The following is a 13,776-nucleotide window of genomic DNA, read 5'->3' on the forward strand; positions in this document are numbered from 1 at the left end:
GTACACACACACACACACACACACACACACACACACACACACACATTTATTTATTTCTTTATTTATTTTTTCCGGAATTTTCAGAAAAGTCCACTTTCATCTCTGACACATGCACGCATCATCTGATTATGTGATCACTCTTCTCACAATGTATTCAGAGTATAACTAGGGATGTTCCATTCGGGTTTTAAGCTGCCGATACCGATTGTCCTAGAGTGTGATCGGCCGATACCGATCTGATGGATACTGGTCGAGAACTGCTGGTATAGGCTCCAGCGCTCCTGTGACCCTTGTGTGGATAAGCGGCTCGGATAACAGATGGATGGATGAATAATTATCACAATTATTTTGATTGAGGTTGGGATCGCAATTCATACAACAATTATTCATTTCAAAACATAGTATTTATTCAACTACTAAAACGCAACTACTCAGAACAATCATCATAGCTTCATGCCTTTCATACCTGCATGTTGAACACTTGATTCTATTCCTTTTGTCAAGTACAAAATGACCTAGCTAGTAAAAACCAAATTCCTGTGAAGTCGGGATGCCATGTTTTGGCAAGATATTTAATGTTCAATGTGATGAACTTTATTGTTTTTAGGAAATGCTCATTTACGTAGAATTTTGTGGCTGCAACACATTCCAAAAAAGTTGTTAACCATTGTGTTCCATCACCAAACATTCAAGAAACGTTTGGGAACTGAAGACACTAATTGTTGAAGCTTTGGAGGTGGAATTCTTTCCCATCCTTGCTTCATCAACAGTCTGTGGTCTCCGTTTTTGTATTTTCTGCTTCATAGTGCACCACAGATTTTCAATGGGAAACAGGTCTGGACTGCAGGCTGAAGCAGAAATCAAAATCACTGTTACATTTGGATGAATTGCTCAGCCTTATTCCGCTGTGAAAATAAAGAGATGAAAAATAATCTGCCCCCCACCCCCAAAAAGAGTCTTACTTTTTTACACTTTGTTGCTGCTGTTATAAATCTTCCAAATCAAAATTGTCTCTCACAGAACAACATGACGGGCCAAGTGGGAGAATATGGGACGTCCTGCATTGCTTTTGTCTCCCGCCAGAGGACCACTTCAGTCACTCTGATGCTTTATTAGGCCCAAGAAGCCCCTCCGGTGGGGAGGGGTGGGACGGCAGACATTCGGATTGGTCCTCAGTAGAACCTGTGTGGAGCGGTCCACCAATTGAATTTGCGTCAGGGTGAGTGTCGCTTCCTCTTCCCTGCTGCTGGCTGCTGCAGTCAATCAGCTTATTGTGCATGCATGCGTGCGTCTGTGTGCGTGTGTGTGCCCCCGCCCCCACCCTCCTGTTTTCCTCTACCAACCAGCCCTCCCCAGCCTCACACACTATCGTGAAACAACACTCAGACACTGGTGCCACATGAGTCTCTGCATTGTGTGTGTGTGTGTGTGTGTGTGTGTGTGTGTGTGTGTGTGTGTGTGTGTGTGTGTGTGTGTGTGTGTGTGTGTGTGTGTGTGTGACTGGGTGGAGAAATTTATACCAGCTTGTGCGTGTCTTTTCCATGCAACAAGAACACTGCGGATCATTGCAGATACATTGAAAAGTCTTCTTCACAAGGTTTGTGTTGTTGTTGTTTTGTATTTTGAGCATGAGAAAGTACTTTTGCATTGTAACTTGTTGGTGTTAAAGCTCATTTTACTGGATGTTTACTGGACTCCTGCATACTCACACGGAGCCGCAGTGAAAACACCGAATGGTTAAAATAAGACAGAATGTAACTTAAATCGATGATGATAATCTACAAAGCTTTCCCTAAAATGAAATAAGAGAGATAATTTGTTTAGCTGGATCGCCAATGTTTTAACTCATCCATCAATTTGAACTGCTTATCCACAAGTGTAAAAACTAAAAATAGAAAAAGAAAAGCTAACTTTGAGTTCACTGTGGAAGAACAAGCCTTTTGGAATGAAGTAGAGTTTGTGCTTAGCTAGCAGAATCAACGTTCTTGAATCAGTTTGAAACCTTAGTTAAGGCTTTTAAACCCAACCTGGCTTGAAAATGTCATTTGAAACACTTCACGCGTGCTCGCAACCCACTTTCAAACTGCAAGCCAGTCTTAAAGCCCTAATTTGACACAGTAACCCTTATTTGAAACCCTAACCTTGGCTTGAAACTGTCATTTTAAGGCCAGCTATCTTTTTTTTATCTGAAATGTGCAAATTTACCAGTTGTGATTGACTTGAGTATTTGAAATTTACGCCCAAGATGCATGTGCTGTTTTGGTTCATTTGTTTCCCAGCCTTTCTTTTTTTTTCACTTGCAGGGCAGGCATGAAAACAATACTTAAAAAAACAAAAACAAAACTGAAACAAGAATTTGTACTGCATTGTAGACCTGACCGGTTTTTGGTTGTCGTTGAGGATATTTAAGTTATTGGTTCTTTGTTACAGAATACATTCATTCATATGTTTATGTTTATGGGTGCTCCTCCTTCAGTCAGATCAAAATTCTTTCATTTATGGTACTGGCAGACATAATTTTTGTTTTCATAGAAACATACTCTGTACCATTTAAGATAAGACAAGATAAAATAACCTTTATTTGTCCCACACTGGGCAAATTTGCAGTCTACAGCAGCAAAATTGGAGGGAAGGGGGGGGGTGTAGAAAAGAAAAAACAAATTGTTGCATGCACAAAATAAATAAATGTTTCAGAAAAAGAACTGAACACAGGATAGAATGCAATATAAATATAAGTTGCATATATGCATCTTATGCATACATACGGGGGCTGTGCGATTTACAATAGTTACAGGTTTTCACACATGTTTATTCAGCAGCCTGACAACAGTCGGTAGGAACGAGCGGCGGTATCTCTCCTTCTTGCAGTGCGGGTGTAGCAGTCTCTGGCTGAAGGAGCTACCCAGTGCTGTCAGGGCGGGCTGGAGGGGGTGGGAGGGACTGTCCATCATAACGTTTAGCTTAGTTAGCATCCTCCTGTTGCCCACCTCCTCCAGAGTGTCCAGGGAGCAGCCCAGGACAGAACTGGCCGTCCTGACCAGTTGCTCCAGTCTCTTTCTGTCCCGGGCCGAGATGCTGCCAGACCAGCAGACAATGCCATAATGGATGGCCGAAGCCACCACCGAGTTTATAAAGGCAAATGTGCCATTTTGATGTTGTTTGACGGGTCCACACAGTGGAATGGTGGATAACTCGTTAGCACATCCGCCTCACTGTTCAGAGGTCGTGGGTTCAAATCCAGGCTCCAGCCTCCTTGTGTGGAGTTTGCATGTTCTTGATGTGCTCATGTAGATTTTTTTCTGGTTACTCCGACTTCCAGCCGCATTCCAAAAACATGCAGGGGAGTTTGATTGAAAACACAAGTTTGTCCTTCCGTGTGGATATGAGTGTGAAAAGTTGTTTGTTTATACAATATATGCCCCGTGATTGGCTGGCGACCGGTTCAGGATGTAACACACTTCTCGCCCAAAGTCAGCTGGGAAAGGCTCCAGCAAACGCTTGACGCGTCAGGAGGATAAGCGTTACAGGGATTGGATGGGTGACTTGGTAAATCAAAGCATTTTGATGTGTGGAATCTGAACCTTTGCCCTGAGAAAGACCTTGCCACCGGATCCCTCTGAATTATATTTGAAGACTCCTGCTCGAACTCTTGCATAATCCCCCCCACGCCCACAAATAAAACAACACCAAAACTTGCTTAAAACCCTAATGCATCACCCTACTTTGAGATCCTAGCCCTGTCTTGCAACCCTTAATTTGAAACCCTTAGCCAGGCGTGAAACTCCAACTTGGGGCCTGAAATTAAAACACCAAACCAATCTTGGAACCTTACTTAAGAATCATAACCCAGGCCTCAAACTCTAATCTTGAAACTTTCAATTCATCACATTTTAAAATCCAAACGCTTACCTAAAATTCCAAATTTGAAGTCCTAGCCCTTGTGTGAAACCTTTGTAGTTGTTCATGATGACTTAGTGATCAAAGTTATTACAACATAATGAAGACTTACTGTAGTTAGATCCAGTAAGTATAAATGACAGTGTTGAACTACTGTAACGGATGATTTCAATGCCTGACATGGGATCCTAGTTTCCTAAAAGGTCTCATGATTCATTCACACATTTGATTTGAGTCATCGGAGTCGCTGCAATGCTAATTGTCACAGTAGTGCGCCCGCATAAGCTTTGTCAGCATCTCGCTCGGCCTCCTGGTGAGTTGAGTTGAGCCTCACCTCTTCCATGACAAAACTTTTGTGGCTGCTGCTTTCCGTTGGTCACTTCACAATAACAAAGCATCGTCACCTGTGGCTCCCGCCCACCTTTCTCTTTGTGCTCCTCAAAGCCTATCACACAATTGTCTCTGTTGTCTTTAATTAGAATGCTCTGAACAGACCTTGTATCCTGTGATACTTTGAATGTCAGTAAAAATGTTCTTCTCTTGTATTCATTTAGAGTGATCTCCATCATGGAGGTGCCCACGATGCCTCCACCTGTGCCCTTCCCTCGCACTATTTTTAATCCCTCCCTGTCTCCTCTGGGCGCCATGGAGAACCTCCCCCAGAACGACCCGCCACCAGAACATGAAAAGCTCCAGGAGGAGAACGATTTAGAAGACGATGCATTTGGAGAGGATGAAGAGGAGAAAAGTCCCGATGCGATGGTTCCCTCGGAGGAGGAGGTGGAAAAGATGGCGGAGGAGGAAAAGGTGGCGAAGGAGAGAGCGGCACAGAGGCAGCTGATGTCCATCCAGGAGCTGGTGCAGTCTGAGAGGAATTACCTGAGAATGCTGCAGGTCAGCATGCTCACCATCAGGAGCAACCTGCAAAAATTACAGGTACAGCATACAATTGCATGTATCGACGATACATATAAAGAAATACATATCAAATACACGGAAGATCTCACAGCACACCAAGGTTAACAGAGTCACTTATTGATATTCACTGGCCATTACATTAGGCAGGCAGGCTTGAAAGTCTAACCATGGCTTAAAACCCCAACCTTGTCCTCAGACCCGAATTTGAAACCCCGACCACTATTTGGAAAATCATATCATCACACGCTTAAAGCCTTTTAAAAAGCTTTATCACTGTCCGAAGCATCTGTTGAATCGAGTTTTGGTTGATGCTGAGGTCTAATGCAGCCCTCCAGATAGACTTTCCCTGGCTATGCCCGAAATCTCAGCGTTTTCTCTTTTGATAAATGGTGGTCGCAGCAGGCCTTCTGCAGGGTGGTTTGTCAAGAACAGATCTTGTTTCTAGAAACTTGCCACCGATAACGCAAATTGCACGACGCGTTGGAGCAATTTCATGCCGATATAGCTTCTCACAATTATGCTGAAATGCAGTCCGGTACAGAAAAACAATTTTGTAATGCTGCCCCAGTGTCACTTGGCAAGCCATGGGCATAGAAGTGATATGCTTACAAAATCTGTAAAACCTAAGCTGTCAGGCACTGCTCGCCTCACATCTATTCCACTGATACCCAAAACAAAAGAGAAAAAAAGGAACTGTGAAGTGACTTTTGGACAACTTCTTTTTATGTTAAAAAGGGTGATCAAAGAAATAGTCGCCAAAAAGTAGAAATAATAGTATTAGACATCTGAATGAGGAGACGTGATCACAGTTCCTGATTTACAGTCAAAACATCAGCGGCTTGTCTGCTTTCTGCTGCCTCTGTGATTGTCAATCACGGTGAAGGTAATGAACAGCACCGTGAAGCGTAATGGAATCTGGCTTTATGGAAATGATGATGCGTGATGCAGATGCTAATCGACCGTGTGAGAAAAGAATCAAGCGCAGTGCTCCTCAAGCAGAAAAAAACATGTAAGTGTAATGTGGGAATAAGAGAGAATAAACCTAAATATGTTAAGAGTTAATGCTTGTAAAAAAAAAAAAATGAGTGCTGAGGGAATTAACCATTGTGACTTGTGAAGAAGGGCTTCATTGACACAACGTTGCCACTGTGTAGCATTGTTAAATGCTCAAGTTGCAGGCTTGTTTTCAGAGCACAGTGCCAATTGTTCAATGTCTCACTGGTAAGTCCGCCTACTGTTGCCGCATCTGATCTAATCAACAGCAGTGGGCCACATTGCTTCCTTATTGTTACTCATTGAAAGCACTGCTTAATATTGGAAACTGATGTATTTTGTACCATAAGTTGTTAAACTGTTCATATAATGTATGATAAATAGTTGAAAAATGCTCAGTGAGAGGCATTGTGAATTTGTTTTCACTTTACAGGGGGTTCTAGTGAGTCAGTTTTGAGGGGGTTGTTTTGAAATCCCTTAAAGCGGCTGTTATACCGTATTGGCCTGAATATAAGATGGCCCTGATTAAGACGACCCCCTCTTTTTCAAGACTCAAGTTTGAAAAAAGACTTTTTGAACACCGAATAAATATTTATACAGAAAATAATTACAGTGCATCTGAAACAAATAATTATAACAATGTAGTTGAGAGAAAAAGCATGTTATTTTGCCTCATTCAAATTTTAATATCTGAAGATTTAAATATGTAAACTAAAGTGCAATCACATTCGTAACTGAATGGCTACTGGTTTTTGAAATGTAAATTACATCATAACTTCTCCTCAGCTGCCGGTTAACCTGGCCGATCTTTGACCCACTTTTCTCTAGACTGTCGCTACGTTTCTCCATTTTCTGTTATCGCTTCTATTATTTTCTTCTCTTTTCTTTCTTACCGCTATTTTTTATTTTTCTTCTTCGTGCTACCGCTATTTTTCTTTTTATTCTTCGTGACAGGGGTTCGCTTTGGCCTGGTGAGTCAAGTTCAGCATTCGCTTCAATGATATCTGGCGCCATCTAGCGTCGTGAATGGGTATAATGTCTACACCCCGAATATAAGACGACCCCCACTTTTTCAGTCTTATTTCAATGCAAAAAACACCGTCTTATATTCGGGCTAATACGGTATTACCGATTATTGATGTTAGGAGAACAATTTATTCAACCACGCCAATAAAAACAAAAACGTCTTGAGAATAACACAAGAGAGATGTTTTGTTGTTTCACAGTGTGTCGCTCTGTGTGCTGTTTTGTTTGCAGCCTCCGTTGGCTAACCTGGACAGCATGTTCCTGTACGTGCAGGATGTGATGGATGTGTCCAGTCGTTTCCTCAGTCTGCTAGATCAGAAGCAGCCCGGAGAGTCGGTCTTCCTGGAGACGCTGTGTAAGTGGGAGCTCCACAACTTCCATCTATTTTTTTTCCACCAGCATTTTTAAGTTCACACTTCCTGCCAGGAAAGACGCGGCTTTGGGAGCTGGGAGGATTTCCCTCAAAAGCCAAGCTATTGATATTGAATTATCGTCCAGCACTTGGGGCAAATTCACTTTCAAAATGTATTTTTTTCAAGAAAAAAATAGACTTTTTCAACAAACACTGCTTTGCACAGTCGCTTGTTTTCAATTCAGATGTTTTTTTTTTGGGGGGGTCAATTTCAGAGTAGTTGTATATGAGTGAATAACTTTGCATACACTGACAGATAGGAGCGCTCTCTCTCTCTCTCTCTCTCTCTCTCTCTCTCTCTCTCTCTCTCTCTCTCTCTCTCTCTCTCTCTATGTCTCTCTCTCTCTCTCTATCTCTCTCCGTGTTGTGAGTGAACTCAAACTCACCATAAATTCTCCTTGTCTGACTTTCCAACAGGTGACGCGTTCCTCAGCCTGTCCTCCGATATCGAGGCAGCCTACAAGGAGTACCTGGCCAACTACAACCGTGTTACCGTGGTGGAGAACTCCTATAAACAGAAGGAGGCAGTCTGGGAGCAGATTGTCCAAGTCATCAAGACATCAGCGTAAGTTTTTAAACGTTCACAGGCCAAAAGTTCCTGACTCCATGTCCTCACATATGTGATTCCACAGGCCTGAAGTGAATGCCAGTTCCCTGAGTTTCTTTCTGGTGATGCCAGTGCAGCGCATTGCCCGCTATCCTCTCCTGCTGCAGACAATCCAGAAGCACACGGACTCACAGCACCCGGCGTACACGCTGCTGGAAAAGACGGCACACACCTCCATTGCCATAAACTGTCGCATCAATGAGTACAAGCGCTTCCGGGAAGTCGGTGAGAAGCTCTTAAAATAAAACCTCTCAGCAGACTTTAGATAAGGTGACGGGATGGGTTTGAGCTCTTTTTTTTTTTTTTTTTTTTTTTTTTTTTTTTTTTTTTTTTTGTTTGTTTGTTTTTGGCATCCTCACAGCCGACAAGTACAAGAAGAGCGAGACGTTGAGCATCATGGACAAGATAAACCGATTGAATTCACACAGCATTGCTAAGAAAACAGCCAGGATCGGACAGTTCATCAAACATGAGACTGGCATGGTTCCTAAGGTAATACACACATCTCACTCACACACCAAACACACACTTCTTAGCTAAAGATAATACCAGAGATGGGAATCGAGTCATATATGACTTGACTTTATTTACACTCAAGTTGCTAATTTTAAGACTTGCGACTTGCTTTCCAAAAAACTTGGGAACTACTTGATTTGGGACTTGGTGTCTAAGTGACTTGACTTAGGTTAGACTTGAATTACATGACTTGACAAGTCAACTTGTTTATAGTTTTAAATCTGTATTTTAGCACACTTTGCCTTTTTCGGAAGTTAAAAAAAAAGATTTTTTTTAATTGTATTTTTTTTTTTTTTTTTTTGTTACGCTCGCGCAAACCTGGCAAGCCTGACAGCGTCACTTACTGTATGTGTTCTGTTGCAGCTAGTGGACGAGGAATTTGATGCACTAGAAGGCTTCTTTTCTGTCCTTGAGCATGGCACCTTGCAGCTCCTGGACAATGTGGAGCTCTACCTCCATCACCTCCAGGTAGTTACACCTTGCTGGACCAACTTAGCATTGGAATAAATTGACTTGCTGTGATCATCGCTATCGTCTTTGTCTGGTCGGCAGACTTTCCTGGACTGCAAAACGGAGGAGTTTGACCTGGACATGGATGGCGAGAAGGTGCCCATTTGCTATAAGGAGATCACCACTGGACTCAGACAGTGGATCCTACCTGAATTTGTGAGTCACTAGCCAGCATCCACTAATATCACTTCAATATATTGTTGATGATTGATGTCGTCACTGTTAACCTCGCAGGAAAAGAGGATTAGGACGTTGATCCACAAACCTCTGTGTGCACTCCGTGACCTCCTGGCAGGCCCAAGGAACCTGATCCGTAAGCGGCTGCATAAGCTGCTTGACTACGAAATGATCGAGGCCAAGTCTTCCCTCAGCTACGATGAACAGGCCATTGCCAACACATATAGGTGAGGACTTGGTGGTATCTGCCAATACCTCGGCATTTTCTCAAATTAAAATAGAAATGCATATACTGTGTGCGTATGTATACTATACTTGCTAAGGGAAACTGGCAAGGATGAGTCCATCTTGGAAGCACACGCTGAAAATGGCCAAAATGACTTTGAGCAACCAAAATTGCAGACGTCCTGTGTCGTTTCAGACGTAGATTCCTGAGACTTTCATGGCAGCCAAATTTAATATAGCCAAGTGAAACTAATGTGAGTCCTCACAGAGGTGTCGTGGTGCTCTTATTGCAGGACGATGAACACGTTGCTGCTTAACGAGCTGCCCAAATTTAACACCTTAGCGTTGCAAATGATCTGGAGCATGTTGGGAACGTTCAGTTGCCTACACAAAGACCTTGCCTCCGACTTGGAACAGCTCTTCCTGAGCTTCGCTCAACAGGTATCCACCACCGTATGTGAGTCATTGCCGTTAATGGCCATTTTAGACCTGTTCCCAGCATGCATTTCATCTCCTCCCAGCTTCCTCACAGCTCTTTAGACAATGCTGCATTCTGGGAGTGGGCTGAGACTGCGGTGCTAGAAGAGGCAAGAAGGCTGGATACTTTGGGTCAAAGTGTGGAGGAGACGCTACTGCGGCCCGCCTCTCTGGTCTGTACACATCTCAACATCTATTTTCACGCGCTCTATTCGCTTACTGTTTTGTTTGCCATCCTGTTTCTGTGATGAATAATTCATTTTTGGCTGCGGTTTAGAGAAGCATATTGATTTGTTGTTATTTATTTATTTTAAAAATATATATAATTCACGTTCCTTGTCCGGCACCGTAATTCTCTTCTTTTTATTGAGTTGAGTTTAGTTGGTTTTACAGTAGATATCAATTTGAAAGTGCTCAACTCTCAGTTACAGCTAACAGAATGTTAGGAAATTTTTATTTAAAATGAGTAATTAATTTAAAAATACTAATCGACTGTTGGTGCACATTTACAATTAATTTTATAAATTCTTGCATTCATTAAATCATTCATTCTCAGATTCTTCGATGATAGATCCAAAATAAATGAAAATTGATTCACTAGTATTAGTAAATATGAGACCGCAGTAGCGTAACTATAAACCCCAATTCACAATGCATGGAAGAATGTTGGTAACGTGAACCAAATAAGATGCGGTCGGCCATTCTGCTCAGTCACTGGCTCATTGGCTCACATACTCTGCAGGACAGGCTGCGTGACATCACAAGTGACAAGTGATTTTTCTCCCCGTCCTTCTTGCCTGGTTTGGTCAGCCCCTAAACTCGTCCTCGCAGCAGCGACTTCAGCAGTTGACGAACAAGCACAGTTCCGACAAGATCTACCAGGTGCTGAGCGCTGTGGTGGGCAGCCGAGACCTGGACCTCAACCTCGCCAAGGGAGAGCTTGTGGCCGTCATCAGCCAGGCAGATACCCGAGGAGACAAACGAAGGTGGCTTGTCGATGCCGGAGGTGAGTGTTTGGGTGCCCACTGGACACCTACTGCAATTTAAGTATGCCATATATCGGGACTGCTCAACCTTCTTTGACCGAAGAGCTACTTTTCAAGCAGCCAACCTCCCGCGATCAACCTGTTAATGCACGCGCATGCATACATGTGCACACACGTGTTCCATGATGAGCAGCAGCCATAACGGATCCTAAGATGAACGAAACAGAAAAACAAGCTAGATACAAGACAAGACTGAGTTTTTTAAAATGGAAATCACTGCCTACCTTAGTGGGAGACTTGAAATGGGGAGGAAAAGATACACTTCTGTAGATCACATGTACCGTTTTACAATGCTGCTCCTGACGCTACAAATCTCCATTCTTTGACGATGCCATCAGTGAATTGCCACTCAAATAAACTTTGAATGACAATCAACAAAAAATTGATACATCTCCGATCGCTAGCTGCAATTGCAGACTGCTGACCGTTAACAACTTTCTGTGATGCAGGTTATGCGTCACCGCAAGTTCAAGGTGACCTACATTGTTTTATTTGTTTGATACTCTTTTGTGAAACTCAAGGGATGCTTAGGGTGCAGTGTACAACTAATACAAAAATATATAATACTAATAACGCACACACACAATTTTATCGATCCCCCCCCCATTTCCCCCTACGCTCCTTGCGGTCGACTTGCCACCAATCCGTGGACTCCCGGTCGACCACGATCAACTGGTTGGGCACTCCTGTCATCGATCATACTTACAACGAATTCTTACTGAGACAGTGCCATTTATTTGACATTATTTTAGCTTTATATGAGTATTTTTAGCACTTGATTCTAAATAGAGTATTCAATTGAGTGCAGCGCAGTAATGCGGCTCACTGGCGCCATCTTGGGGGTTGAGGTGGCCATCCTTTTGCAGTTATTGACGTTGGAGTATGGACGTTGTCTGTAAGCCAGGAAAGATTACATTTGATATCATGTCACCAATAATAGAGGAAATTAGCACTTGAGTCACTGATTATCGGCAGTCTATTAGGAACATCTTCCAGGATTGTTCACCCTGTAATAGGGTCAGTGCTGGATCTGAATGGGAAGCAACATTGTCATTGGTTGCTATTCACTGCAAAAGCACCCACTTGGGCCAAAACTGGTGTCAGGCTAGCAGCAACTTTTTTTCTGGTCCAGAAGGATGGAACGACTCAAGACCCACATTAAAAGGCTAGAACCACTGACAAACCGAGTCAAAAAATATTTCATGTTAAAAAAAAAAAAGTCAAGGACAATCAAGAATCACATCTATACAAGCGGGATAAAAAAATGATAATTTAAAAAAATTAACTGTTGTCAGAGGCAAAGTCAACACCTACCTGTAAGTCAAGACCTACTTAAAAAAGAGAAAGAGAACAACTCAAAAAACACTTCATGAACAAAGGCTTCGTTCACACACAAGTCATACAACAGCCATAATCATGAAAGACACATCAAAAAAGAGTCTTATATAAAAATGGTCAAAAACTAAGTGAAGAACTGGTCAAAAAAAGTCAAAACTACAAATCAAGAACTCGAGTAAACAACTCAAGTCAAGAGCCAAGACAAGAAATTTGTCATGAGCCAGACACAAGTCATAATCAGTCATAAAACTAGTACTAAAACAGTTAAGACCAGAATAGAAATAGAGAGAAAAATAGTCAAGAGCCGCATCGAGAACCAGTAAAAACAGGTGAAGAACCAAGTCAAAAATAGTCAAAACTAGCAACGAACCTCTCAAAAACCACTCAACAGAAGCAAAACCAGAACCTCCCACCCCTGCAATAGCAAGCTGTGGCTAATGAACTGACTTGTGTGGTTGTGTTTGTGACCGGCAGGCAGACGGGGCTATGCGCCAGCCTCCAGGTTGATCCGCTATCACCAGGCGGAAGAGGAGCCACCCCCCTCACCTCATCTGAACCTCCCGCAGGGCGACGGTGGCATCAGGAGACACTCATATACGACAGAGCTCCCACACACAACCCCAACAGCAGCTGGAGTGGCATTCAGCCAGCCGTGCTTCCAGGTGACCACACTCAACTCACACACTGATACTGTGCAAGTTAATTCAATTACCTTTGTTTACACTGATACACAATCTTTGAACTGCTGAGCAAGGATTCCGGGGCCAAAAAAGCGATGAACATATAAACGTTGACCTGAAAATTAATTAGGAATAAAAATGGTCTTTTATACAAGGATTTACTATTTACAACAGTAAAAGGTGCAATAACCGACCTGGTCTACCTTTGGCCACTATGCGATGTGGGATTCTAGTTAAGATAAGCCATTTTAAATGAAATAGAAACACTTTTCCATCGTTAGAAGTGGAAGTTTCAAATGCAACCAGAACTCATTCGGCGCTGTCAAAGCTGCCTTCAGAAATTCCAATCTGACGCCCCCAAATCACTGATTGTGTGTTTCTTCAAAGAGGAGCACAAGATCCCTTTCCATTAATTTTGGAACACAGCCTACTATATTTTCATGACCATAAGGTGCACTTAAAATCTTCCAAAATGGACCAGGTGCCTTATAATGCAGGTCGCCTTCAATTCCAAAATTTTGTGAATGCTGTTGTGTGATTTCGATGAGCACTCAGGAATAAATCAGGAAAGCTGGAATGTTAAAAAATAGTGACATTTTATCTTCACAAGTGGGTACTACATAGCTGGGGTTGTTTATTGACTGACTCAAGGGCAGAAAGCCAAGAAAACAGCCTGATATTATTACGAAAAGCGTACATACAAATAAATCCCCCTAATAATTCCCATAATAGGCGTCTGGTTGCCTGGCTTTCTGCCCTAGAGTCAATAAACACCCCCAGCTCTTTATAATACATCAATACAGTATGAATACAGCAATGGCATTTGATTATAGTATTGACAATAATATAGTGTTGATGTGGTGCAGAGTCTGAAATTATTCCAACACCAGCGAGTATAGTGACAAGAGTGTGTGTGTGTGTGTGTGTGTGTGTGTGTGTGTGTGTGTGTGTGTG

General features: G+C 42.5%; 1 protein-coding gene across 4 annotated transcripts in view; it reads left to right on the forward strand.

Moving 5' to 3' along the window:
* The window catches only part of arhgef37 (Rho guanine nucleotide exchange factor (GEF) 37), a 42,859-nt gene that overhangs the window by 4,147 nt on the left and 24,936 nt on the right, over nucleotides 1-13,776 (forward strand). Inside the window, exons 2-15 of one of the 4 annotated variants that reach the window (XM_019884019.1) lie at nucleotides 1,021-1,219; nucleotides 1,551-1,597; nucleotides 4,452-4,833; nucleotides 7,066-7,189; nucleotides 7,664-7,811; nucleotides 7,879-8,078; nucleotides 8,215-8,345; nucleotides 8,733-8,837; nucleotides 8,922-9,035; nucleotides 9,114-9,283; nucleotides 9,575-9,722; nucleotides 9,803-9,931; nucleotides 10,569-10,764; nucleotides 12,617-12,804. In XM_019884019.1, coding sequence (XP_019739578.1) covers nucleotides 4,465-4,833; nucleotides 7,066-7,189; nucleotides 7,664-7,811; nucleotides 7,879-8,078; nucleotides 8,215-8,345; nucleotides 8,733-8,837; nucleotides 8,922-9,035; nucleotides 9,114-9,283; nucleotides 9,575-9,722; nucleotides 9,803-9,931; nucleotides 10,569-10,764; nucleotides 12,617-12,804 — 2,022 coding nt within the window. In that variant the 5' untranslated portion in view covers nucleotides 1,021-1,219; nucleotides 1,551-1,597; nucleotides 4,452-4,464. Of the gene's footprint in view, nucleotides 1-1,020; nucleotides 1,220-1,454; nucleotides 1,598-4,451; nucleotides 4,834-7,065; nucleotides 7,190-7,663; nucleotides 7,812-7,878; nucleotides 8,079-8,214; nucleotides 8,346-8,732; nucleotides 8,838-8,921; nucleotides 9,036-9,113; nucleotides 9,284-9,574; nucleotides 9,723-9,802; nucleotides 9,932-10,568; nucleotides 10,765-12,616; nucleotides 12,805-13,776 lie in introns of those variants that run through there. The other 3 variants (XM_019884020.1, XM_019884021.1, XM_019884018.1) reach the window with 3 other exon arrangements.

Source organism: Hippocampus comes, unplaced genomic scaffold (genome assembly GCF_001891065.2).
Source record: "Hippocampus comes isolate QL1 unplaced genomic scaffold, H_comes_QL1_v1.1 scaffold156, whole genome shotgun sequence".
NCBI classification, from domain to species: Eukaryota; Metazoa; Chordata; class Actinopteri; order Syngnathiformes; family Syngnathidae; genus Hippocampus; species Hippocampus comes.